General features: G+C 46.4%; 1 protein-coding gene across 4 annotated transcripts in view; it reads right to left on the bottom strand.

The window, feature by feature from the left end:
• col4a6 (collagen, type IV, alpha 6) overlaps positions 1-26823 on the bottom strand; it is a 67102-nt gene that overhangs the window by 2929 nt on the left and 37350 nt on the right. For 2 of the 4 annotated variants that reach the window (XM_052062272.1, XM_052062276.1), the window contains 42 exons: positions 26744-26821; positions 18855-18989; positions 18707-18751; positions 18120-18239; positions 17965-18024; positions 16981-17016; positions 16832-16894; positions 16716-16751; positions 16591-16632; positions 16421-16510; positions 14570-14623; positions 14433-14495; positions 14181-14225; positions 14047-14100; positions 13824-13893; positions 13473-13580; positions 13229-13390; positions 12955-13005; positions 12070-12156; positions 11832-11989; positions 11527-11709; positions 11256-11439; positions 9048-9092; positions 8677-8748; positions 7165-7272; positions 6746-6964; positions 6512-6670; positions 4776-4946; positions 4552-4695; positions 2721-2843; positions 2463-2644; positions 2160-2223; positions 2011-2085; positions 1825-1932; positions 1619-1726; positions 1471-1542; positions 1226-1345; positions 987-1103; positions 752-913; positions 545-643; positions 282-434; positions 12-128 (listed from right to left, as the gene is read on the bottom strand). In XM_052062272.1, the coding sequence (XP_051918232.1) occupies positions 12-128; positions 282-434; positions 545-643; positions 752-913; positions 987-1103; positions 1226-1345; positions 1471-1542; positions 1619-1726; positions 1825-1932; positions 2011-2085; positions 2160-2223; positions 2463-2644; positions 2721-2843; positions 4552-4695; positions 4776-4946; positions 6512-6670; positions 6746-6964; positions 7165-7272; positions 8677-8748; positions 9048-9092; positions 11256-11439; positions 11527-11709; positions 11832-11989; positions 12070-12156; positions 12955-13005; positions 13229-13390; positions 13473-13580; positions 13824-13893; positions 14047-14100; positions 14181-14225; positions 14433-14495; positions 14570-14623; positions 16421-16510; positions 16591-16632; positions 16716-16751; positions 16832-16894; positions 16981-17016; positions 17965-18024; positions 18120-18239; positions 18707-18751; positions 18855-18989; positions 26744-26821 (4342 nt within the window). The remainder of the gene's footprint in view (positions 1-11; positions 129-281; positions 435-544; positions 644-751; positions 914-986; positions 1104-1225; positions 1346-1470; positions 1543-1618; positions 1727-1824; positions 1933-2010; positions 2086-2159; positions 2224-2462; positions 2645-2720; positions 2844-4551; positions 4696-4775; positions 4947-6511; positions 6671-6745; positions 6965-7164; positions 7273-8676; positions 8749-9047; positions 9093-11255; positions 11440-11526; positions 11710-11831; positions 11990-12069; positions 12157-12954; positions 13006-13228; positions 13391-13472; positions 13581-13823; positions 13894-14046; positions 14101-14180; positions 14226-14432; positions 14496-14569; positions 14624-16420; positions 16511-16590; positions 16633-16715; positions 16752-16831; positions 16895-16980; positions 17017-17964; positions 18025-18119; positions 18240-18706; positions 18752-18854; positions 18990-26743; positions 26822-26823) is intronic. The other 2 variants (XM_052062284.1, XM_052062293.1) reach the window with 2 other exon arrangements.

The following is a 26823-nucleotide window of genomic DNA, read 5'->3' as shown; positions in this document are numbered from 1 at the left end:
CAATTGTCTACCTTGTTCTCCAGTGGCTCCGGGGAAACCGGGAGCACCGGGGTCACCGATTGGTCCAGGCTGACCTACAGAACCTGTGCGGCCCAGTTTACCGACAGGACCGGGACGTCCCTTTGCCCCTGAGGTGAAAAGAAAATGGACGTGCCTTGACTTCAAAATAATTGACCAAGCAAAGAGTGGAAGCTCAAAAAAGCTGTACGTTCGGGCACTCTAAAGTCAAGGTACCACTGCGTATGACAAATACACCATCGTCTCATTTTGTAAATATTCACCTGGGCGTCCAGGCGTTCCAGGCTGGCCGGGCCTTCCAGGGAAGCCACGAGGTCCAGTGTCACCCGGAGGACCGACATCTCCAAAGGTTCGCTCAAAGCGTGGAACTGCGCCGGGCAGTGTGATACCGGGGCGACCTTTAGGACCTGCAGGGCCTGGGCAGGTGGGAAAAAAGAAATAATTTTTTGAGGTGGGGAGGAGGATTTTCATGGCTAAAGTCGCATCCTTGCTGGCTCCACATTTGGCAATTTTCAAGTCCCCCTACCTCGGAAACCCTTGGCTCCTTTGCCTCCGTAATAGCCAGGGTCTCCTGAAAAACCTTTAAGGCCCGGAGCACCACTGAATCCCGAGTCCCCTTGTAGTCCTAGAAAAATTAGAAATCGTGGTTTAAATGTATTCTCAGTGAAAAAAAAACAAACAAACAAAAAACAGGAGTCATGCAGATGAAGATCTCAAAGATGCTGGGGTCTACCTTTGAAGCCAGGACTTCCAGAGAGTCCGGGGCTTCCAGGGATCCCTGGCTCTCCTTTCCTACCAGGGTTTCCAGGGAAACCCGGAAGCCCAGGATCACCTCTTTCTCCCTGGTCCGTGCCTGGACCGGGTGGTCCAGGAAGGCCCGGAGGACCAGGCAAACCTGTAGAGGAGGCGAGATGAAGGTGAGACGGGAAAAAGGAGGATCGGACATGCAAGAAAAGATCTGCACTTACCAAACTCTCCATCCAGGCCAGGGAGGCCGGGATCTCCCACTGGCCCAGGGATGTCTGAGCCGATTGAACCACCGGGGAATCCTGGTCGACCTGGAAATCCTGGGAGTCCAGGACCACCTGACCATGCATGCACACAAGCCCACTATGTTACAGACTATCTTTATGCAATCCGTCTGTCTGTTTGTCTGTCTGTCCCTAAAATATTTCCCATGATCCGTCTTTCGTTGATCTCGCCTCACCTGGTGCTCCTCTCTCTCCCTTTGCTCCCGGGAAACCTGGTGCTCCTGCGTAGGAGAGGCCTCTCTCGCCCTTCAGTCCCGGAATACCAGGGGCACCCTGTCGAGTTCCGGCACTCGCCCCTGTAAAAAACAAAAAAATAAAATGAAATAAGTAATTGCAGAATGTACAAATAAACAGAAAAAAACCTCCTTTAGCTTTGTATTGGTGAATTGATCTCTCTCGTGCCATTGAAAAAGCTAATTACCAGGTGTCCCAGGAAGGCCTTTTGGCCCACGGAGGCCATTAAGTCCATCCAAACCAGGAGCTCCGGCAAGACCTGTAAAATCCCAAGATTGTGTCAGTCTAGCCTTCATTTGTCACTCAGAAAAAAAAACCCAAAGTTGTTTTCTGACCTTTCGATCCGGGACCTCCAGGGCCTCCGGGCAAACCAGGGATTCCATCAGACCCTTTTCTTCCGGGGAAGCCAGACAGACCTTTTGGACCAGGGTAACCAGGTGAGCCTGCCAACACGAGTGCATAAATATGTTTGCTCAATGCACACATATACGCCAAACACTCTATTGAAGAATTCAAACATGGCAGCCGTTGCCACACCCACCCATTAGTCCAGGCCCTCCAGCTTCGCCAGGCGCTCCCTTGACACCAGGGAATCCTGGACTTCCTGGGAAGCCATCATCACCAGGAGCGCCGTTGTTGCCACGCCCACCTTTAGGAAAGCAGTTTTAGATCAATCAAGCAAGGGGATTGAAGGGGTTGTGGGCCGCACCTTTCCCTCTATTTTTACCTGGAAATCCTGAATCTCCAGGCTGGCCTTTAAAGCCAGGACCGCCAGGATAGCCGTAAGACTCTCCAGGCTGACCTGAGGAAGACATATCAATAGATTTTAAAAGAACGTATCCAAAGTTTTTGTGCGTGATATGAAATTGAACTTACCCTTGGTACCAGGACGACCAGGCTGTCCAGGATTGCCAGGGATCCCGGGGAGGCCGTCATCTCCCTGTCAATAAAAATGACTTGAAGCGTGTATACTCAGACCTTTGAGATTAGAACTTGACTTGGACTTGACTATAGCCCAATAACTCCAACACCACTCGCCCATCCCTACCACTCATAAAAACTTATGAGTGGTAGGATGACACAGCATGTTGAACAAAAAACTTACAACGTTCCAACCTTAAGTCCGACTTCCCCAACTTTTTGTGAGATGTCTATGTTTATTTGTGAGTCTTTCCTTACCCTTGGTCCGGACATGCCAGGGAATCCCAGGATTCCGCCTTCACCTTTCGGGCCAGGGCTGCCCGGAAATCCCGGCTGCCCGGGGAAACCGGGCTGTCCCGGCAGCCCTTTGCTCTGTTCAGCGAAACCTGGAAGTCCAGGAAGACCCTGACGACCAGGCGGGCCTGGAAGACCTTTGTCACCTTTGAGGAAAACAAAGAGTTTTTTTTCCCCTTGTGCCTTTCTTGTCTCATGCGGATGGATAAACCGAATGTATACCTCTGGGTCCGGTGAAACCGGGAAGGCCACTGCCTCCAGGGACTCCAGGGTCTCCTCTGGCCGCCAAATCCACTAAAACTGGAGGGGCAGGTGGGCCTCTGGGACCGGGTAACCCTGGCTCTCCTAAGTAGGAGAATACAATCCACAGACATTTATTTGACTTACATTACGAGCTTCACATCACTTTGGGACGATCTAGATACATTTTGTTAACACTGTTGTTTTTGTGACAGCCCTTTTTCTTTTTCATGACGTGACAATGACTGTTAAATATGGCACTTTGATGACTGATATATGACGAGATGCGGACGAATACGTTAGGGGTGATCTGTACGCAAAATGCATTCTCACCACACCAGTGTTCACTGGAAGACAACTCCTCTTAACATAGCTTATACTTCATCCACCAATCCATTTTCAACATTGTACACGGTTGCCGGGTGTTCCTGGAGCCTATCCCAGCTTCGGGCTGATAGGCTGACTACACCCTGAACTGCTCGGCCATTCACACCCACATTTACACTGTCACTGAGTCGGAACTGATTCCACGCCGCCCGCACACAAGTCAGTCGAGTGTACCACGACACCATCAGTGACTTCCGTATCTTCTACATAAAATCTTAATCGAAAATTGGCTTGTTATAAAAATCATAGTAAGCATAAAGTTTCCCCCATAACTCATGGCGCAAATGTGATTTTAGCTTGCTAGCTTCATGGTAAAGTTAGCTTTGTTGTGCTAATGTGAATTAATTCATATTATGAATTAACTCACAAGTAAGCTAATCATTCATTAGCTTGTGTGTTACTGTATTAAGTAGAACATGTATGGATTTTTAGTTAGGCAGACCTTTGCAGTTCCCAATGTGGTCTAACAAAACAGCACATTTAGTGTCTGTAATATTAGCAGTGTGTTTACAATAATTTTTTGGGGGGCGGGCGCACACAAATAACAAACACAACAGAAAACAGTAAATACACATTATTGTTTTGACATTTACTCAAAAAATAAGACCAGAATCTATGGTCACGAGCTATGGGTCGTGACCGAAAGAACGAAATCCCGGATACAAGCGGCCGAAATGAGTTTTCTCCGCAGGGTGTCCGGGCTCTCCCTTAGAGATAAGGTGAGAAGCTCGGTCATCCGGGAGGGGCTCAGAGTCGAGCCGCTTCTCCTCCACATCGAGAGGAGCCAGATGAGGTGGCTTGGGCATCTGATTCGGATGCCTCCTGAACGCCTCCCTGGTGAGGTGTTCCGGGCATGTCCCACCGGGAGGAGACCCCGAGGAAGACCCAGGACACGCTGGAGAGACTATGTCACCCAGCTGGCCTGGGAACGCCTCGGGATCCCCCGGGGAGAGCTGGAAGAAGTAGCTAGGGAGAGGGAAGTCTGGGCTTCCCTGCTAAAGCTGTTGCCCCCGCGACCCGGCCCCGGATAAGCGGTAGAAGATGGATGGATGGATGGATAAGACCAGAAAGTTTAAGCAGAGGGTGGGTGCCAATCATGTGACTAATATAGTTAAGGTAATCAAAACATTTTTGGGTTGCCTGTTTTGACATTTAAGGCCGTACTATTTTCTTAACTTAGTCATATTCTGCAAAATGTGTTGAAGAAAAAAGAGTATGACTACCACAAAACAGTCTTGTTGTTGTTACTAAAACTAGACTAAAATATTTTTGAGTTTTTCGTTACCTAAAATGTGACAACATCTTTGACCAAAACACAAAAACTAATATCGCTGCTAAAACCAAGACTGTTTGTGTACCAAATACAGAAGACCAGTCCGTTAAACTAAAGATGTGGTCGTCATTATTCCGACACTGGACACACTACCTTTCTGTCCACTATAGCCGGGCCCCCCAGGAAGTCCATCTCTTCCAGGCCCTCCAGGCAATCCTTTGCCCCCAGGAAATCCTGGACTCCCAGGACGACCTGGCGATCCGGGGAAGCCTGTCACCCCTGGGAAACCTGGTTCACCTGTGTTAAAAAAAAAAAAGATACTGCTGTCTGTTTTCTTCCGCCAAAAGTGATGCAATCAGCTGCTGGCTTCAACATACCTTTCCTTCCCGGTATTCCTGGGAATCCTTCCCTTGTTCCTGGTCCTGGAGGCCCTGGGGGTCCCCTTGTCCCTGGTGAGCCCGGGGTACCGGGTAGTCCTGGGCTCCCCTTCATACCAGCAGGCCCTGGGAAACCTGGGTCTCCTCTCGCTCCCTTTTGACCGGGAAATCCTGGCGGAGGATGGATGACGCTACATTATTGTCTTAAATGTTTGTTGTTGAGGCGGAAAATGAAGCAGCAGCAAAGGTACAGTGTGTAAAATGTTGTGCCATCTTGTGGTGAACTAATAGAATGCAACGACGTAAGCATGAAACGCACACGGACGATGCTGCTTCAGAGAGACCACACTTTGCAAGCCTACCACCACTTTCTTCAGCAGAGGTGCGAGCAAAATGTCCTCCCAAGCGACGTCTTGTATTCCCTCAACTGACGGAGGAAGTGCAAAGCACTCGTTACACTGAGTTTGTCTCCACCGGTTATCCGTAGCGGAAAGATTGCGGCGAAACATGGCGGCTTCGTATAGCGAAAGCGTGCCCATGAACAGTGGAAAAAAAAACAACACATTTTTACACGCTGTCCCTTTAAAAAAACAAAACAAAAACACACACACACACATTTTTGTTTACAAAAGCGCTAATATAAAATTATTAATTGACTGCAAATGTGCTTTATGTTTTCCATCAGGCTCTGAAAATAAACTCACCTTCAACAGCATTGTTTAATTCTTGCATGAACAAAAGATGGTCAATACACACCAAAAGCACGCACACTGCATGGTATGGCTGCAATTGCACTCTGATTGCAAAATGCACACTTAATATCATCCGTTATTGATTGGAAATAAGAACAAAGTTGATGATTTTTAAATAAAAGTACTGTACAAAAAAAAAAAAAGAAAACAAGTGCAATTCCAGACTAAATTAGCAAATTCCAACCACCAACCACTACATTCTACGATTCAATTCTTAAAAAAAAAAAAAGAAAAGAAGAATTTTCAAGATGTCCACTGGGTGATGGGACGTGATGAAAATGACAAGTCCTTTTTTTTTAAGAATGAAGCCTCGTTGCGATTGTGGTCACACAAGCCTAAGTGCAAAGAAATGGCAGAATGGCAGTTGGGCACTTGGACGTGTCAATGCACTACAAATGTTAGTGCTAGTTGCAAAAGAACAGCCGGAAAGAACAACACTTCCAAATGACTCACAGCTAAAATGTCCACAAAGTCAGCACCAAACAAATGTCGGCCATTAAATGTTCAATTGAGTCGTAGACGTTCAAGAGTCATGGACATTTTGAGCCGGAGCATGGACGTGCAGGCCATTGATGAAAGCAGTAAAAAAAATGTTAAAAAAATGGAGCAGATGGGACTAGCGATGGATAAATGTGCGGAAAAGGGGGGAGTATCTCACCTTGACAGCCTATATGGAACGAGCCAACACCCAAGAGTAAACAGGTGGAGGGATGAAAGGATGGATGGAGGTGATGATGGCGGTATGTGGGAAGGAGGGAACGATAGGAGGAGGAAAGACAGAAGACGTGGGAATAGAAAAGCAAAACAGGTGGAGAGAATCGTTCGGGTGAGTTTAAACAACAAAACGTGCGCCGTGACGTCTGGTTCAAAAATGGGGAGAATGAAGAAAGGTGACAATTCAACAGTAAACAATCACATTTGCTCCTATTCCTTTCTCGGGAATCGAACCAAGATGGATTTCAGAACATTAAGCTGCTCCCTCACCTGGTGAGCCGCTGAGGCCCTTGCTGCCATCGATTCCCGGCGGACCGGGGATTTCCACGGTTGGATCGCCCGGTGGTCCGGGAGGACCAGGAAGCCCGGGATAACCGTCGACTCCACGCTCCCCCTTGAGCCCGGGAACACCCGTGCGTCCGTCAAAACCTGATCCAACGAAAGTGGTCATCGAGTTAGTGTGCACGGTCATCGTGTGACTGCAAGCCCATCGACATGACGCACCAGGTGATCCTAACCCTCCTGGTGATCCAGGCTGGCCCTTGTCTCCGGGGGGGCCGGGAAAACCATCCCGGCCTGGAGGCCCCCCTGTGGCTCCCAGGACTTCTCCAGGCTGGCCTTTGGCGCCAGGGCGTCCTGGGACACCGTCCTTCCCCCTGGCTCCATCGAAACTCTGTCCTGGGATACCGGGAACTCCGGAGTCCCCTCTGGGTCCGGGAAAACCTGTGCGCGGAAGCAAAATCAGCGCAGCCGGTCGTTTTAGAGAACAGCAAGTTGCGCAAGAAGCGCCAGAAAGTGTTGTGCAATCAAAGGATCACAAAAGGTCAAATTCAGTTTATCTGTGAAGGTCACCGTGCATTTGAGGTTCATACGGAAATTTTACCCCAAATCTCTGAATGACTTTCAGACGACTCTGTGGCTACCTTGTGGTCCAGGCTGTCCTCCAAAGCCGCCGTCTCCCCTCTCTCCTTTGCCACCATCAAATCCTGGACGTCCAGGGCCTCCCGGCGAGCCGGGCTGACCTTTTGGACCTAACAGATACAAACAGCTCACATGATATTTTGTTGATGGATTGAGTGTTTCTTTACCAATAATTTGTTTTTCAGTAACCACTTATCTACTGCGTTACCTTTTCTAGTCAAGAGTGTTACCTCTATATTTAAAAAAAAACAAACATGGATCATAGTACAATACGCATTCAAGTTGAAAGGGAAAGTCTCACCAGCGTGTGTGTGACTGCAGTACATCCCCAAAATTAATCATTATATTTATAAACAATGCTCATTACAAATGTTAAACTTTGCTTTAAAAACAAAAAACAAAAAAACAGACACAAGAGGCCCACATTTAAGTTCCATGAAACCCAGAAAAGATTCATAATAATAATTATTTTTAAAAAAATGTAATAACTGTCAGTCAAAAAGTTGGTCTTGGTTTGATTTTTAATAAAGACGAACTTCCTTCTTAAATGTCAAATCGGCAAAACTGGGTGTCATTTTTCTGTTAAGCAGGGTTGTCGGGATATGCTGAATATAACGATTAAAGTCACTTGTAATCTAAAGTAGTTACTTCCTAAATCAAGTCATCCAAAAGGTAACAACTTACTTTTGAAAAAAGTCACCAGTAAAGTAACTGAGTTACTTTTTCAAGGTAATTGCAGTAACACAGCTCCATTACCAATTTTTTTTTTTTTACTAATCAATGGATTGTTTGATGAAATGAGGAATAACCCGAGACTGTTGCTAAAGACAGCTGCCGATATCTAACTTTAGAAAAAAATGAAATAATAATAAAAAAAATAAAAAATGAAAGAAAATAATATATATATATTTTTATTCATTTCATTTATTCATTATTCTATTTATTCTATTACTCTACTTTACTTTTTCAAGATAATTGCAGTAACACAGCTCCATTACCAATTTTTTTTTTTTTTTTTACTAATCAATGGATTGTTTGGAGAAATGAGGAATAACCCGAGACTGTTGCTAAAGGCAGCTGCCGATATCTAACTTTAGAAAAAAATGAAATAATAATAAAAAAAATTAAAAATGAAAGAAAATAATATATATATATTTTTTATTCATTTTAATTTATACATTATTCTATTTATTCTATTACTCTACTTACTTTTTCAAGGTAATTGCAGTAACACAGCTCCATTACCAATTTTTTTTTTTTTACTAATCAATGGATTGTTTGGAGAAATGAGGAATAACCCGAGACTGTTGCTAAAGACAGCTGCCGATATCTAACTTTAGAAAAAAATGAAATAATAATAAAAAAAAATTTAAATGAAAAAAAATCACATATATATATATATATATATATATATATATATATATATATATGTATGTGATTTTTTTTCATTTAAATTTTATATATATATATATATATATATATATATATATATATATTTTTTTTTTTCCTTTTACCTGGTCGTCCGGGCACACCAGGAAAACCGGGCAGTCCGAGCTCACCGGGTATGGTGCAGGGAAGCACTTGGCCTGGGATCAGTCATAGACAATTAGCCGGTGGACCAACTGTCCATGCAGACTCACCAACAAAAAAAGTACAGAAAAAGCAAACAAAACAACAATTTCTGAATTCCCGTCGACCGCCCCTCGCCTCCATTCACGCCATGACTACTTTCGAAACAAAACCTTCCACTCCCTGCAAGTCTCTTTGCGGAGCACTTTCCTCGGTCTTTGGGAATCCACGAGTAGGCGCGTAAAAAAGCTCCTGAGATTTGGATCCCGGCCCGTTACGCTGTGGCCGGCTGATTTAATAAAAGTTCATTACCCACCCGTTCCCTCTTCGCTGTCAATAACCTCTTCGCAGCTGTTTTCACCTGGACAGATGCACGTGCACGAGGACGTCAGCGGGACAGAGCGGATGGATGGATGGGTGGAAATGGTGAGGATGAGAGAAAGGGGGGAGGTTGAAAAATTGCAGCAGACAAAGCCAGTCAGGGTCAATTTGCATGCGCCAAATCTCGTTCATCAAACAAAACATCAGCAAAATCAGCAATCAGTTCCATTGGATGACTTCAGGCTCATTTGGTTAAAGCAAAAGCACGTTAAAAACGCTTGTGTAAAAAAAAATGCTTCCAAACAGGTTATTGCACTTGCCGCGAGAGCAGTTTGACGCTTGTCTCTTTGCCCCCCGCCCGTGACAATAACCTTTGATATTAAAGAGCGCGTAAACGAATTGTTTAGCATTAGCATTGGCCGATGAGAGCGCACAGTGCATTTCTGCAGGTAAGCAAACTTTGTGTCGTTTGGCCGCAGAGGAGGCGAGCCTTTTGATCCATTATGGGATTCTTTAAAAGCGCAGGTGTCAAACTCATCACGTCGTATTTTTGTGGTGCACCAAAGCAAACGAAGCGCATCTTGTTTGTTGCTAAATGGCTGGTGACCTGGCGGGCTCATGTTCTGTCCCCCCCCTCTCAAGATTTACACTGTAATATCTGTAACTTTGAATGTGTGTGGCTTTTAAAAGGTGAGGCCTGTTACGGTGAGTGACGTGGGTGTCAGCGAATCAGATTGTAATGTACATGTCCTGCGATAGAGCAAATAATACAATTTGATCGGTATAATTTAAAAATCGGCGGCCCGGTAGTCCAGTGGTTAGCACGTCGGCTTCACAGTGCGGAGGTACCGTGTTCGATTCCAGCTCCGGCCTCCCTTTGTGGAGTTTGCATGTTCTCCCCGGGCCTGCGTGGGTTTTCTCCGGGTGCTCCGGTTTCCTCCCACATTCCAAAAAAAACATGCGTGGCAGGCTGATTGAACACTCTAAATTGTCCCTAGGTGTGAGTGTGAGTGCGAGTGGTTGTTCGTCTCTGTGTGCCCTGCGATTGGCTGGCAACCGATTCGGGGTGTCCCCCGCCTACTGCCCGGAGACAGCTGGGATAGGCTCCAGCACCCCCCGCGACCCTAGTGAGGATCAAGCGGTTAGGAAGATGAATGAATGAATGAATGAATATATGTAATAGTAATGTAATAATATGTAATTATGTAATAATATGTAATGTAATAATAATAACATCCTACTGAACACTCTAGGCGGCCCGGTAGTCCAGTGGTTAGCACGTCGGCTTCACAGTGCGGAGGTACCGGGTTCGATTCCAGCTCCGGCCTCCCTGTGTGGAGTTTGCATGTTCTCCCCGGGCCTGCGTGGGTTTTCTCCGGGTGCTCCGGTTTCCTCCCACATTCCAAAAATATGCATGGCAGGCTGATTGAACACTCTAAATTGTCCCTAGGTGTGAGTGTGAGTGTGAATGGTTGTTCGTCTCTGTGTGCCCTGCGATTGGCTGGCAACCGATTCGGGGTGTCCCCCGCCTACTGCCCGGAGACAGCTGGGATAGGCTCCAGCACCCCCCGCGACCCTAGTGAGGATCAAGCGGTTAGGAAGATGAATGAATGAATGAATGAATGAATTTAAAAATCTGTGATACAATGAGACCACAAAAGGTGAATCGCAGCTGAAATAAAATAATGAGTTGATTGGGCATCGAGACGTTTTTTAACGGGGGCCCACAACAAAAATGAGCTTGACACCTCTGTTTTTAAATGTTCATCATATTCATGATACGAAATTGACGTCATCCTCTGAGGCTAAAGAATCACAGTGGCGGTTCGGGTTTCCACGTTCATCATGATGCAACAATCAGTGCACTAATGAAGCGCTTTATCGACGAGAGAGATTATAGAGCAAGTGTAGAAGCTCATTAATGGAGACCATTAATCGTGACGTGAGCAGTATGCTGCAGCAGCCGAGGCGGGAAGGGCAGGAAGCTGCTTTTGGGAGAGAAAAATCTTTTCAAAGTTTTCCGGTGAATCCACGAGATAGTTGTGTAACCCTCCGAAAGTGTTTGGGCATGGTTGCTATGGTAACTGCTGAAGGAGGAGGTGGACAACGCACATCACGGATGTGTGATACACATTTCAGCCTGCAGGGAAAATATGACAAACGCAGACACTCACGCGCACAGATAACATCCACTACCACCTACCTCTTGGTCCAGGCAAACCTGGCGGTCCCGGCAGTCCCGAAAAACCGGGTTCTCCGGGCTCCCCACGGAAACCGGGCGTACCCGTAAAGCCACCGCCGGGCTCGCCAGGCCCTCCGGGCCGACCCTTGGATCCCGGGAAGCCGGGGAAACCTTTCTCTCCGCGTGTGCCGAAGCCAGCGTCGCCCTGAACGGGATATTCACGTTTCATGATTTTTATCAAGCAACCTCATCTGATGTGTTTTATTTATTTATTTATTCTTGAGCCACTCACAGGAGGTCCGGCGGGTCCGGGGAAGCCTGGAGATCCGTCCCTGCCCGGTGTTCCTGTTTCTCCAGTGGGTCCCCTAGGCCCGGTGGCGCCGAGCTCTCCCTTCCCTCCAAAACCAAAGTTGGTGTAGTACGATGCCCCCTTTTCTCCTTTACGGCCAAAAAAACCACGTTCACCAGCACGACCCTGATGGAGGACCACAATTAGGTCCGGATTGGACATGACCACAAACAAGGCGGTGGGAGAGACGAATCATTAGGGCGCCCTAGTAGAACAACCACACGTTGAAGGGTTCAAATTGTACTCACAGGAGGCCCCTGAAGGCTACCAAAGCCGGGTGAGCCCGTGTCGCCAGACTCGCCCTTTGGTCCAGGGAAGCCGGGGCTGCCGTTGGGGCCCGGAGGTCCTGGAGGACCGGGCAGTCCCGAGGAGCCACCTCCGATACAGTTGCAATCACCGGGATCCCCTTGTGGGGTGGAGACCGGATGGGTAAGACGTCCAAAAGGATAATTTAATGTTCAACCCCGCTTCATCTACGGTTTGTACCTCGGAATCCCTTATATCCTGAGTTTCCCGGCGGTCCTTGGGAACCAGGCACCCCCGGGACCCCCGGAACGCCGGCACTCGGCGAAACTGCAATGACACGCGGGCGTTGACCGAGAGTGGACGAGAGCGGCTCGAAAAGCAATCACAAGTCTAGAAAGGGCGTGGCTTTCACATTTCACACTGTTTGCTGATAGAATCGCCTGCACTGGCTCGAGAAACACAAAATGGTAATTAGCAACGTTCATTCTTACAGTAGGTCTTTAAATCAGCAATTCTCCAACGATGACTAAGCAGCACAGTGCAGTGCGCAGCGTGAAATCAGGGTTAGTTTGCTGTCATTGGCCATGATAGCTTTGACGGGCTTGAACTGCAGGTTATTTTAAGCAATTGTTTGCTTTCTTAAATTCAATATCACACAGCTTTACATTAAGCATGAACTAAATTCACTGATTTTACATTGCTAGGCCTACAATTCTAACCCGATGTGCCTATGGGGATATAACGTGCGCATTTCGTGCACTGACAAAACTAAGACTAGTGATGTAATGTGCAATGACTACATAATTTGCAATATGGATATCATGGATGCAAACACAAATTGTTCCTGCGTGTGACCCTCCTACTGCAAGTAAAATCAGTGAATTACGTTCACTGGCGACACCCTGTGGCCAAAGATGAGAAAAGCAGCTTGCAATCGAGAGACCAGTAAGCCAAAATGACCACTACACCTTGCACAGAGTCAAAAGAGGTAAGCTACCGCCTGCTGAAAGTTGAGTTTGCTGGGCTGCTTCGTATTTATTTTTTTTCGCCCAGGTCAGCAAAAATATTGCCATGGTGACCATCGCAATATAGCTGCAGCCTGGGGGATACCTGAATTTGACTGACCAGTGGGCCTGTCCACCTCGGGATAGATGACGCAGGGCTCGACAGGTCGGCCTTGGAGGACAGTAAAGTCAGTCAGCTAGGATTTCTGTCTTGCCGCTGCACTTACAACCCGCTTTCGTGGCTTGAAATTAATACTTTTATACATAAGGCCTGCCCGATGACGAACCCTAACATGAGGTTAATGCAATCATCAAGATAAAAAAACATGCCTAAAGTAATCATCATCACCTATGTGAGAAAGGAATTTTTGTTAACTGGTTCTGTGTCAGCATACCGGAGGGGCCCTGAGGTCCAGGAGGCCCTGGGATCCCTGGGATCCCTGGAGGTCCCGGAGAGCCTGGGAGTCCTTCGGTGCCATAACCGGGTATGCCGGGGCTGCCTTTCTCTCCCTTTGGGCCCGGGATCCCTGGGAAACCTACATTGGGGGGCTGTACTCCTGATAATAATTCAGCAAAGACGAGCCAGTTTTATCAGAGCGGCGCCATACGTACTCGTTATGAGTTGTCCGAGCATGTTACCTGAACCAAAACCAAGTCCTGGTGGGCCCGGCGGGCCTGGAAACCCGGGAGGTCCTTGATCACCGGGTGCACCTGGCAGCCCGTTAAAACCTGGTTCACCTCGTGGGCCTGGGAGGCAAAAAAACACTTGGAGCAAAAACCTCAACGGTACAAGTCCAAACAATATTTTACTTCAGTCAATTTTTCAGGTGTACTTGGGTATTTTTATTTTATTTTTTTTGTGACGACCTCAGTTGTGTGAGTCAGAGATTACTAACACCGACGACAAGAGTACTTGTATTTTGACCGGTCTTTTGCTCCCAATGACAACACTGGATTGCTTCAGTTCTGATTTTAAGTGTCAGACTTTACCTTGAACAGAAGTACTTTGACCGCTGACATAAGCAGGAGGTCCCGGGAGTCCGGGTTCTCCCTGGTCTCCCTAATAGACAAGTCACCAGTGACAGCATTTTGAACGTTTGTTGACTTGGCACAGACACTCATTGTATCACAACTCAAGCTTGAGCATCGAAGACCGGAATGATTTCGAAAGATGCATGGAATGAAAATGGAAAGCATGTGGGACTGCTCCTACCTTGGGTCCGCTGTATCCCGGTTGCCCGGGGAATCCTGGAGTGCCTCTGTATCCCTGTGACATAACAGACATGGCTCTGCGAAAGAGGTCAACTACTCACAGAATTGTGTGTGTGCGCGTGTTTTAAAGTCTACCTGTTGTCCAGGTAGGCCAGGAGGTCCGTTAAAACCCGGAGGACCCTGAAGACAACACAGGAAACAACACAGAAAATAAACAGTAATTCTAAATCCCAAATCCAGATTGAATTCATTCCTGTATTTCATTTCAAGGAGCTTACTTTTTAAATTTGTCCTTTTATAATTTTTGCTTTACTTTTCTCAATCTGTTATTGTATGTTCTATATATGCTCAATAAACAAACAAACAAACAAGATATGAAGCTCTTACTCTCGCTCCCGGGTATCCGGGTATTCCTTTCTCCCCAAATTCACCGCGGAAACCAAAAGGACTCTGAAGTTGAAGAAAAATAGCAAACATGAACAAACCCGAACTTGTACAGACACTCTTGAAGGAAGCGCACTTACAGGAGCGCCTTGGTTCCCAGGGAATCCACGGATCCCCTTTAGTCCAGGTTCACCCTTTCAGGCAGAGAGACAAGAACAAGTAACCAAAGACAATTTTGATTTGCGCTTGAAGTCACATTAAAACCATGTAAAGTTATTCCGGAGATTTGTTTCTGCCCTGGGCGGCCCGGTAGTCCAGTGGTTAGCACGTCGGCTTCACAGTGCAGAGGTACCGGGTTCGATTCCAGCTCCGGCCTCCCTGTGTGGAGTTTGCATGTTCTCCCTGGGCCTGCGTGGGTTTTCTCCGGGTGCTCCGGTTTCCTCCCACATTCCAAAAACATGCGTGGCAGGCTGATTGAACACTCTAAATTTGTCCCTAGGTGTGAGTGTGAGTGCGAATGGTTGTTCGTTTCTGTCTGCCCTGCGATTGGCTGGCAACCGATTCAGGGTGTCCCCCGCCTACTGCCCGGAGACAGCTGGGATAGGCTCCAGCACCCCCCGCGACCCTAGTGAGGATCAAGCGGTTAGGAAGATGAATGAATGAATGAATGTTTCTGCCCTTAAATAATGGCATTCACTGAACTGTCGGATCTTCAGAAAAGACAGTGTAATGACACCACCGAGTGGATATAAAAATACTTACACTTAGTGACGTTACAAAAAGCTCACAAATATTTTGACAGAAATTTGACATCGGGCCGCAGTAACTTTACAAGGTGGAATAATTGTTACAACATGAGGCGACTCTACAATCTGCAATTAGCCAACAACATGCCCGTTTGTGCTCGTTAATTGCCGCAAACAGTTTGTGGCTAATGCTAGTGGGCTAATGTGATGAGTACAGAACACGTATTTACTTTTTAATCATGAAAACAGTGCTGAGAAGGTCAGTGAGGTAAGTAAGTAGGACTTTGAAGGCAACGAAGCACTTAATTAGCTGCACTGCTGCAACCACATGGGAAACAGGAAATAAAATGTCTGAAGCAATCCAGACAACTTATGTTGTATAAATTTTACATGCAGAAATTTGTAACATTACACTTTCAATATCATGTTGAAATGTAAGTATACCTTTTTTCTAACAACCTTGAGGTACTGATAAATGTCTATTAAATGTGGATATTTTTCATTCATTCATTCATTCATCTTCCGTACCGCTTGATCCTCACTAGGGTCGCGGGGGGGGGGGGTGCTGGAGCCCATCCCAGCCGTCTCCGGGCAGTAGGCAGGGGAAACACCCTGAATCGGTTGCCAGCCAATCGCAGGGCACACATAGACTAACAACCATCCACGCTCACACTCACACCTAGGGACAATTTAGAGTGTTCAATCAGCCTGCCATGCATATTTTTGGAACGTGGGAGGAAACCGGAGCACCCGGAGAAAACCCACGCAGCCCCGGGGAGAACATGCAAACTCCACACAGGGAGGCCGAAGCTGGAATCGAACCCGGTACCTCTGCACTGTGAAGCCGACGTGCTAGCCACTGGACTACCGGGCCGCCCGGATATTTTTCAATTTTTTTAAATTATCAAGTGTCCAGTACGAGGGGTTAATTTTGGGATTTTTTTTCCTAATTCTTATCAATCACAACAAATCATTGCAAGTAATATTCAGATGTGGATCAACAGCAATACATGTTTTAGTCCATGGGACGCAGTTTTCTAAACTGTACACTCTTCCCCTCAGAGTCTGCTTGTTGTGATTACTTTCGAGTGCCTCATTGTCGGCTTTGAGTGTGCGCACATCATAGAGAGAAGGCGGAGGAGTGAGTGTATAACAGATGGTAGATCAATTGGTCAATTTTCAAACGTCGAACCGCAAATATGAAGGAGTCTACTCTAGACGTAGTGTATTCCTTTGCTTTGTTACCTTATCTCCTTTATAGATAGTGAGGGTTTGCTCGCTTCTTAGAGACCCGTCACCTGGAGTGCCACTCGGTCCCGGGAGCCCCAAGTCACCCTGGTTGCCAAAATATACACATTTTTATCTTGACCACGAGAGCCAGCTGGATGGAGAGCTTTTCAATTAGCAACACAAACCTTGTCTCCTTTCTCGCCTTGATATCCGTCACTACGACTACCCTGAAAATAAGATGACAAGATGCACTTGGAGCTGTCCTTTAATGACAAAGTCACAGAGTCTTTTTGTTTGTTCGTACGCTTACCATTGGCCCCGGCGGACCGGGAGGACCGGGCGGGCCCTGCAGACATACAACACAACCTCAGTCAGTGTGCCAAATCATTTCAGGTGACAATATTACGTGGTGTTTCTTGAACGTACGGGATATCCCTCCGGCCCGGGTGGACCGGTGAACCCAACTGGACCATCTGGACCTCTGGTGCCCTGCAGCGAGACACACATTGTGGATGAAGATGAGGACATGAAATGGGGTACATATTGAGGAAATAGTAACAGTAAAAAAATCTTACAGGTCGACCGTCTTCTCCTGGAAGGCCAGGTAAGCTCTTAAAAAGAAACACACGGACAAAACTTTTAGAAATCATTGATTACATTGTGTCTTGTGGTAGCCTAAAAACCACCAGTTTTTGCAGTCAAAAATGATCCTCCTATCTAATCTGAAAAACACATATCAAATCGAGATATTTCAAATCGATAACGGTTTATGTTATTGTAATGAGGAATTAGGTTCTTTTCTGTGCGAACAAGGTAATAGCTCAGGGCAATGCTGTGAGGCCTTCTGGCTCCGATTCGTTGCTTGTTGATCATTCGAGGCGCAATATGTGGCCAGTGACAGATCAGATCAAATGAATCATGTAGCTGCTACTGTTCCTTCATATCGACTTTTTACAAAAAAATAAAAATAAAAATTACGAAAAGTGATATATGTGTTTTAATTGCAAGTTTCTCTTTAAATAATGACGTTGAGTACGTACTTTGACAGATTGCATTTATAATTTCTGTACTTTCGCTCTGGCCACTCGTGACTGTCTGTGTCCTGTGTGTTGTGTTGTGTTATTTTGACTTCAAAATGGCGCCGAGTGAGTGGCTGCCTTTCCAGCAGCCCCTATATTTTGTTATTGTACTTCTTCCTTTCATAGCTTTGCTGCTGTGAATCGGGAATTTCTCCATTGCGAGACTAATAAAGGTTTTCTTATCTTATCTTCTGTTCGATGACGAGAATTGTTCTTCCAAAATTACATATCAGCTTTTTGGCGTCATCTAGTGGCCAAACATAATTACTGTAGACTATAGCGACTGATTTCCACGTAAGTCTATTATAAACAAGAACAAACCGCTCCCCTAAAAATAAAAAATAAAAATTTTAAATGACACTGGTCGTTTTTAGATGAGTATCATATCTATTTAATATTAAGAAAAAAGATATTTATAAAGACAAGACGTACTGTGTTAGGCGTTGTCACAACATCAATAAACTGTCAGTGAAAACTCACAGTGACGCCGTCAGTGACGTATCGAGGTTCTCCTTTCTGACCCTTTGGCCCGATCGGTCCCTGGGGGAGCACACGACAACATCGTTGCTGAGCACCAACCTTTTATCCAGGCTGACAAAACGAGTAAAATGCAAAACAAGCGGATCTGTCTTTACTGCGAAACCAGGTTGCCCGGGTCCACCGGTGCCGTAACCAGGATATCCGGGCTCCCCTCTGGTCCCGTTACAGCCGTCCAGTCCTGGTGGTCCTCGGCTACCCTGCTGACCAGTGTGGCCCTATGTCCACCAGGAAAAAATATATATATAGTTCACTTTTTTTTAAAGCCCATTTCTGTCACTTTGTTTCAGGTTCATCTATTATTATTCCATTTGAGTTCTATCTTGACATTTTATTAATACTCTATTTTGGACATTTTATAAAGTAGTCATTGTAAGTGATGTTCGAGACCACGTTTCACAGACTGATATCAGAATGAGAGTACTCACTGACATAGCGTACCGATACCACTGGTACTGATGATACATTCCATTTCAATGAACGCTTCAAGTGACAATTGTGAACCAAGACTTTTGTTTCTTTGATTTGGCGGCTGGTATCGACATCCTTTATGAGTGCTCGATACCTTGAAAAAAGCCCGGTACCAATCAGATACTGATACCTAGCGTCGTTACTCGTCCATCCCTACTAATAGTTATTTCAATTACTCTTGCACTTTTGTTATTCTTGTACTGTGTTTACTTACAGGTACGCCATCATTTCCTTGAAATCCTGGCACTCCTATTGGGCCCTGTTGAATCAATCAAATCAAATCATCACCGTTGCTATCATTTATTTTGAAGAATTTTGCCTATACTGTATGAGTTAAACAAAATGGTAAACATAACACCCACTTTGTCTCCTTTCGGGCCGGATGGTCCTTTCAAGCCAAGATGGCCCTTCTCTCCTTTGGGCCCCGTAGGTCCCAGGCTGCCGCGGGGCCCCTCTGGCCCACTCTGACCAACCTCACCAAGAGGCCCCGGACGACCCTGAGAAGAAAGACGACAAGGTCACGAGTCCAGCGTTGTTCTAAAATGTCCACCATGTCATTCGTAAATGACGCGTGGAGGGAAAAAAAAGGTGCTATCCGGCTCATCTGTGACATTTATTCATAATATGTCCATTATTTAATAAGAAAAAAGAACACAAATCATGAAAAGAAATGAAAGGTAGGAAGTCTCAAGAATTGTTTTCCAGGCTGCACTTCCACATGCCTACCACACAGCGGCAGTAAAATGACATGAACATCACAATGTTGCTGGTGAAGCTGCAGACTGCAGTCGTGAGCAGAGAAGAGAAAACCCAACTCTGGGAAACACGCATGCGCGAAAATAAATGACGACGTCTGTTTGTGCGTGTGCGCAACCGCACAAATTGAGGTAATTGACATCTGAAGCCATTAGCTCCCATTTAAGCAGGTGAGGGGAAGCACGGGAGAAAGAGGGAGGAAGGAGAGGGTGAGGGGCGTGTCAGATATCAGAGGATTTGATTTCAGGAGCTGAAAAATTAACCTGAGGCCGTGATATACTGAATAAAGTACAATTACACATGTACAATTAGTATTGACATCCGTCCTACACACTGTTTGTATTGGCTCTCAGGTTAGAGCAAACTATGAGCCAAAAGTTGTGTTGTGAGAACTAATAATGAGTCGACGAACGCATTGGGCGTGCTGCAGGCCTCGGGGCAGCCATGTTGACGTGATGAGAGGGTTTGCGCGAGGTAAAGTCAGCCTGTCAGCGCCGTCTGGATTCCATCTTATGTCCACACCTGGTTTCACACGGAGGAAAATATGCTAGGGTCCCACTTTCTCTCACGCCAGGCCTTCTGGGTGAGGGTTCACTCTTTTGTTTCCTTGGCGGTGCTTTCTGCTTGGCCAATACCAAAGTCATGCCAAATCGAAAACGGTCATTTCGGTTGGAACAACTGAGTTATGTGGAAGCCAGCAAATGAGAGTGTACACTACAAAAAAAAAAAAAAACTCAAAAATTCTAGGCAACAAACTTCGATAATATTTTATTATCATATATATATATATATATATTTTAATATATTTAATATATATATATTTAATATATATATATATATTTAATGTATATATCTTTTTTTAAAGGGGCGGCCCAGTAGTCCAGTGGTTAGCACGTCGGCTTCACAGTGCAGAGGTACCGGGTTCGATTCCAGCTCCGGCCTCCCTGTGTGGAGTTTGCATGTTCTCCCCGGGCCTGCGTGGGTTTTCTCCGGGTGCTCTGGTTTCCTCCCACATTCCAAAAACATGCGTGGCAGGCTGATTGACCACTCTAAAATTGTCCCCAGGTGTGAGTGTGAGTGTGTATGGTTGTTCGTCTCTGTGTGCCCTGTGATTGGCTGGCAACCGATTCAGGGTGTCCCCAGCCTACTGCCCGAAGACAGTTGGGATAGGCTCCAGCACCCCCCGCGACCCTAGTGAGGATCAAGCGGCTCGGAAGATGAATGAATGAATGAATGAATATATTTTAAAAAAATATATATATATATATATTTTTATATAGAATATTTTATTTACAGGATGGTTATCCTTGCATTAAGTAAACATTGTTGCCATAAATGTTTGTCATTTGGATTTTAATGTTTTTCCAACTGAAATGACTGTTTTGGGCCAAATCATTTAAGTTGAGTTTTTGAGGGGGGGTGGAAGCAGTCTGTGTTTTCCTGCCAGAGAGTCAACGTTCCGGTCAGCCCTCAGCGGACCTTCCACCCTCATCATCTTCCAGCAGAGTGGTCAGTTTGTAGGCCCAAATCCCTTCCAGCACAAAGGGCACAATGGGTGCTATTGGCGGCGGCTAAGCTCTCTGGACTTAGCGCTCCCAGCGAGGTCCTGCCTCACTTCCTGGAGGGGGAGAGCGCTTGGGCAGACGGGTTCGCGGCGGCCGAGTGTGTGTGTGTGAAAGTGTGCGTGTTGTCCTGGATGTCCACCCTCAGGCCGTCGGGGGGGTTTAACCAGTCGTATTGTTCTGGTGGCGGGGCGAAGATTTAACTGTCACACTGCATGCTCACTGTAGGATGGTGATGGGAGCAGAATTCGGTGGTGGTGGTGATTCTGCTGGGGGAGAACTGGCAAATGAATGGGTTGTGGCGGACTATGGTGACGCGGGCTCAGAGCAAAATTCTCACTGTGACAGCTTGACCCTTAAATGGATTACACAGATAGTGCAGATCATAACCGGAAGAGGCAGAGTGACTGGAAGAGGCACAGAAAGGCATAGAAAAGGACATTCTTGGAAACGTGCATTTTGGGTTCAAAACTCTCACTGGAGCGTTTCGCAGCCGAGTGTGAAGCGGTTGGGATGAAAATCAGCACCTCCAAATCTGAAACCATGGTCCTCAGTCGGAAAAGGGTGGAGTGCCCCCTCCAGGTCGGGGGGGAGATCTTGCCCCAAGTGGAGGAGTTTAAGTATCTTGGGGTCTTGTTCACGAGTGAGGGCAGGAGGGAGCGAGAGATCGACAGGCGGATCGGTGCAGCGTCGGCTGTGATGCGGACGTTGTATCGGTCTGTCGTGGTGAAGAAGGAGCTGAGCCAAAGGGCGAAGCTCTCAATTTACCGGTCGATCTACGTTCCAACCCTCATCTATGGTCACGAGCTATGGGTCGTGACCGAAAGAACGAGATCCTGGATACAAGCGGCCGAAATGAGTTTTCTCCGCAGGGTGTCCGGGCTCTCCCTTAGAGATAAGGTGAGAAGCTCGGTCATCCGGGAGGGGCTCCGAGTCGAGCCGCTTCTCCTCCACATCGAGAGGAGCCAGATGAGGTGGCTTGGGCATCTGATTCGGATGCCTCCTGAACGCCTCCCCGGTGAGCTGGCCTGGGAACGCCTCGGGATCCCCCGGGGAGAGCTGGAAGAAGTAGCTAGGGAGAGGGAAGTCTGGGCTTCCCTGCTAAAGCTGTTGCCCCCGCGACCCGGCCCCGGATAAGCGGTAGAAGATGGATGGATGGATGGATGGGTTCAAAATTCATCTTAAATTAATAACGATCAGACTACTAAAAAAAAAAAAGACAGTCAATGATTCCCTATGTCTAACCTGATGATCCCATAAACATCTGCTGAAGCCAAACAGTTTCTCATGAGCTGTACCGAGTAATGTGGCCATGACTTTGGATCACACTTCAGTCCTCTTCCCACACTCCATTAAAGTAACAACCTATTCTCTCTTTTCATCCAGGTCCGCTGCCGATTAAAAATCTCATCGGAGGTCAGCTGTCCCACGGTGTGATCATGTCATAAAGTCGTTGCGCATGTCGTTGCGCTTCTGTGCACGGTCGCCATATTTCAGAGTGCCCGTTCAAAGGTGTAATTGTGCTAAAGACAAGGTTGCCCCCATCCTCCCCCTCCATGTGTCCACCTTAAAATTGGCCCCAGGTGACAGCAATCTTTGAGGACCAAACAGTTCATGACATTGGCACGCAGGGCTCATTAAAAGCAAATTTAAAATTTAGCTTTAAAAAAATAACGTTGATAACAGGGGTTTAGGTCTCCTTTAATGGCCATTTTGGCTGAATAGAACTGAGATGACTGAAAAGTCAATTTTCTCATGAATATGGCTAATTTTACGTGGATGCTAAAAAATATATATACAGTGTGTATATATATTTATTTATGTATGTATGTATGTATGTATGTATGTATGTATGTATGTATGTATGTATGTATGTATGTATGTATGTATGTATTTATTTATTTATTTACGTTTTGTCGGTCTACATGTGTTGCTACACCACTGTGTTCAAATACTGTATAAATCAATTCTAAAACAGCCACTCTTGCGCGATGCTAACTGTTAGCATGTCAACTTTGGCTTGCTGGTTAGCAAAAAGCGAAGGAGGCTTTCAGAAGCGAAAGTGGTTGTTTCAAATACACAATATGAATGTCATGTTTTTTTTTAAATGTGTCAATAATTTTATTTATTTATTTTTATGTCATGGTAAGTCACATTTAATTAGCTGCATTTCGTTTCACATCACAATTTGTATCTTTTCACACACACACACACACACACACACACGAAGATTTTTGGTTAAATATTGAAGACGTTTAATATTTACGATTGTTGGCCCTGATCAGACCACAGGATAATCTTAGACAATAATTTTAACAAACATCAAACGAGCAGGCATTTCCCAGGTGCACATACTGACGATGACATACCCACATACATACCCGCGCAACTATATACCTGTAATTGCACAGCCACAAATATGTGCCCCCCCAGTTTAAAGGGTGAGGCGCCTACAGCTTTAACGACCACGCTTGGCTTTTGTGGATTGCCACGCCTCCCAATGCATCGTAAATAACCGCACCGTCGTCATGATAAGGAAGAATCTGGAAAATCGCAACTAATAACCAGTGTTTGCATTTCTGCGTGTGTGTGAACATTTGTGTCTTCGTGTGTTTTGAAAAGAGACAGACGGGAGTCCTGTATGCGCTTTTTTAGTTCAAGTCAAACGACGCTCGGCCCTAGTTCAACTCTGCTCATTCATTGCTACGTTTCTCAATCCAGTGGGAGAAGATGCGTGACATGTCATATCAAAATAGGTTGCAATTCCACAGAACGCCACACGATGGCAGTAGAGTACATTTGAAGGGAGAGACCCTCTCATTGGAGTTCACTGCTTGGGTCCTTTTCTGTGTGTGCGTGCGTGGTTAACTTACTTCACTAGCATCAACCGATACGCTTGCTCTCACACACTCCCTCTCTCTCTGGCAGACACAATATCTCTCACTCACTCTCTCACAAACACAAATTCTCACTCTCACACATAACGCTCTTTCTCTCTCTCTGGCACACACAATAATATCTCTCACACACTCTGAAAGACATAAATTCTCAGTCACACACTCCACTTTGTCTTTCTGGCACACACAATCTCTCTCACCCACTCTCTCACAAAATCTCACTCTGTTGCTCTCTCTTTCACAAGCACATCCCTACACTCTCTCTCTCACACACACTCCCGCTTACTTACTTTTGCTTTCTTTCACTCTTTCAAGCACACACTCTTAGAATATAATGATTTTCCACCAACTATCATACACACACACACACACACACACTTCCTGAGCATTTTTAATAAGATTTATGATCAAACAGACTCGCTCATACTCACTCACACACACACAAACACACACACACGTCAACCCGTGTCTTTGCGCCTGACCTTGTGACCTCACCAAGTCTTTGTACTGCCAACAATCCCAATGTGTGTGTGCGTGTGGATGTGTGTGTTTGTTTGTGCATGTGTGTCTGCCATCGTTTCCTCCGTTTTCACGTGCTTGAGTGTGTTTAGAGTGAGACCAAAAAAAATAAAAAAATCCCATCACCTCAAAAGGAGAAGGCTGAAAACATGCCACAAAGGGGCCCAAGTGCATGCTTGTAAGCCCGCAAAAATGTTTAGATGAAAGACTGCCGCTGATAAGACTGTCCCTGTACATCAGTGTGTACATCACGACACATAAACACAGGAGTCGGCATGCATATAGAGCTAACACACACACACACACACACACACATGGGTGGTTATATTGAAAGATTAAAAAAAAAAAGAAAAAGTAGATCAAAGTCGTCATTCATGCTTGTCTGGTGCCGCTGCCAACTTTCATTATCTGGCTGCAATCGGAGGCGTTGTGTGTATGCGATGAATAGGGCACGCCTCGCCGTTGCTCCTTTTTTGGTGGCGTTTGCACTCAAAAATGTCAAATTGAGCTCACAACTTCTATGGAGCTGTTAAAGGGGAATACATGCGGGATGAAGAGGTGCTGATTTATCGCGAGAGAGATTTCATTGCTCATTTCTTCTATAGCCATGTCATCTATCCATTTTCAACACCGCTTATCCTGAACACGGTCGCGGGGTGGTCCTGGAACCTATCCCAGGTGACTTCTGGGCGGATGACACCCTGAACTGGTCGCCAGTCAGTCGCAAGGCACATACAGAGATGAACGACCATTCGCACCCACCTAACACGTCAGCGTGGGAACCGATCCCACCTGCCCGCACACAAGTCAGGCGAGTGTACCACCACACCATTTGATCAATGTGCCCTTATTTTGAAATGGGCGGCACTCTTGCTGCCCTCTAACCCCTCTGACCCGTCATCCGTGATTGTCCTTTTATGCCTACAATCTCAAAAACAATGAGTTTTCTCCGCAAGGTGTCCGAGCTCTCCCTTAGAGATAAGGTGAGAAGCTCGGTCATCCGGGAGGGGCTCAGAGTCGAGCCGCTTCTCCTCCACATCGAGAGGAGCCAGATGAGGTGGCTTGGGCATCTGATTCGGATGCCTCCTGAGCGCCTCCCCGGTGAGGTGTTCCGGTCATGTCCCACCGGGAGGAGACCCGAGGAAGACCCAGGACACGCTGGAGAGACTATGTCACCCAGCTTGCCTGGGAACGCCTCGGGATCCCCCGGGGAGAGCTGGAAGAAGTAGCTAAGGAGAGGGAAGTCTGGGCTTCCCTGCTAAAGCTGTTGCCCCCGCGACCCGGCCCCGGATAAGCGGTAGATGATGGATGGATGGATGGATGGATGCCTACAATCTCCTTGTGTCAATAAACGCAAAGAGTTATTCGTTATCAATTGCCGCAAGTTATTTTGCTCACGCACGTTCCACCGCTTCGCAATGACCTTCGGGGGCCTTTGCCGTTCCCCCGGTGGGAGAGGATGTTTTCAGATCAAATGAATTCAACATGGCACAGATACTGTCAACAAAGATCTAAAGACCCTCTTTAGATCGCAAAGCCCCTCGGCTGTTAATAATGAAAAACCAAAAGGACATCTGGATTGTGTCTCGCTAGTGTGTTTGGATATCACCTTGGGGAACGGACCCTCCCTCTCCCAGGCATCAGCGATGGATTCAGAGCTAATGCCACCAGCTTTCCCCGTTTACTGTGTAAAAACAAAACTTTTCAACGTTCAATTTTGTTGTTTCCTATGATAAAGGACAATCGTAGCCATACGTGGACGTTGTTGTGGAAACTAACTACGGGTGGGAATATAGGAAACCCTTTGTATTCAAATGTTCAGACTTTTATGGTGCTATATGTTGTTAAAATACGGCCCGGTAGTCCAGTGGTTAGCACGTCGGCTTCACAGTGCAGAGGTACCGGGTTCGATTCCAGCTCCGGCCTCCCTGTGTGGAGTTTGCATGTTCTCCCCGGGCTTGCGTGGGTTTTCTCCAGGTGCTCCGGTTTCCTCCCACATTCCAAAAACATGCGTGGCAGGCTGATTGAACACTCTAAATTGTCCCTAGGTGTGAGTGTGAGCATGGATGGTTGTTCGTCTATGTGTGCCCTGCGATTGGCTGGCAACCGATTCAGGGTGTCCCCCGCCTACTGCCCGGGAGACAGCTGGGATAGGCTCCAGCACCCCCCCGCGACCCTAGTGAGGATCAAGCGGTTCGGAAGATGAATGAATGAATGAATGTTGTTAAAATAAGAAAGATGCAAGTTACAAAAAAAATTAAAAAATTCCCGCAACACACCCGTGCTGCCAGTTAAAGGGAAGTTTAATCTCCAGTAAATGGGCGTCTCTATGTTATTTAACAAAAGTGGCGTAGAGTAAGGAGCAAGTCGAGCTTTTCAGTTTCGGATAGTAAGTGATGTTGGATGTGGACGACAAAAAAAAACGGCTAAAAGCCGAGGAAAAAAAATCATTACAGCGCTCTGAGTTGATAAAAGCAATGCGGAAAGTGACTCCTAAAAAGTCCAAATCAAACTCACCCTTGCTCCCTTCTCCGGGTTGCACCTGCATCCTCTGCTGCAGTCCAAACCAGCGCACGGCTCGTTGGAATTGTCGCCCT

Source organism: Hippocampus zosterae, chromosome 1, assembly GCF_025434085.1.
Source record: "Hippocampus zosterae strain Florida chromosome 1, ASM2543408v3, whole genome shotgun sequence".
NCBI lineage: Eukaryota > Metazoa > Chordata > Actinopteri > Syngnathiformes > Syngnathidae > Hippocampus > Hippocampus zosterae.
The sequence above is the reverse complement of the archived record's forward strand: the minus strand, read 5'-3'. Positions and strand labels throughout refer to the sequence as shown.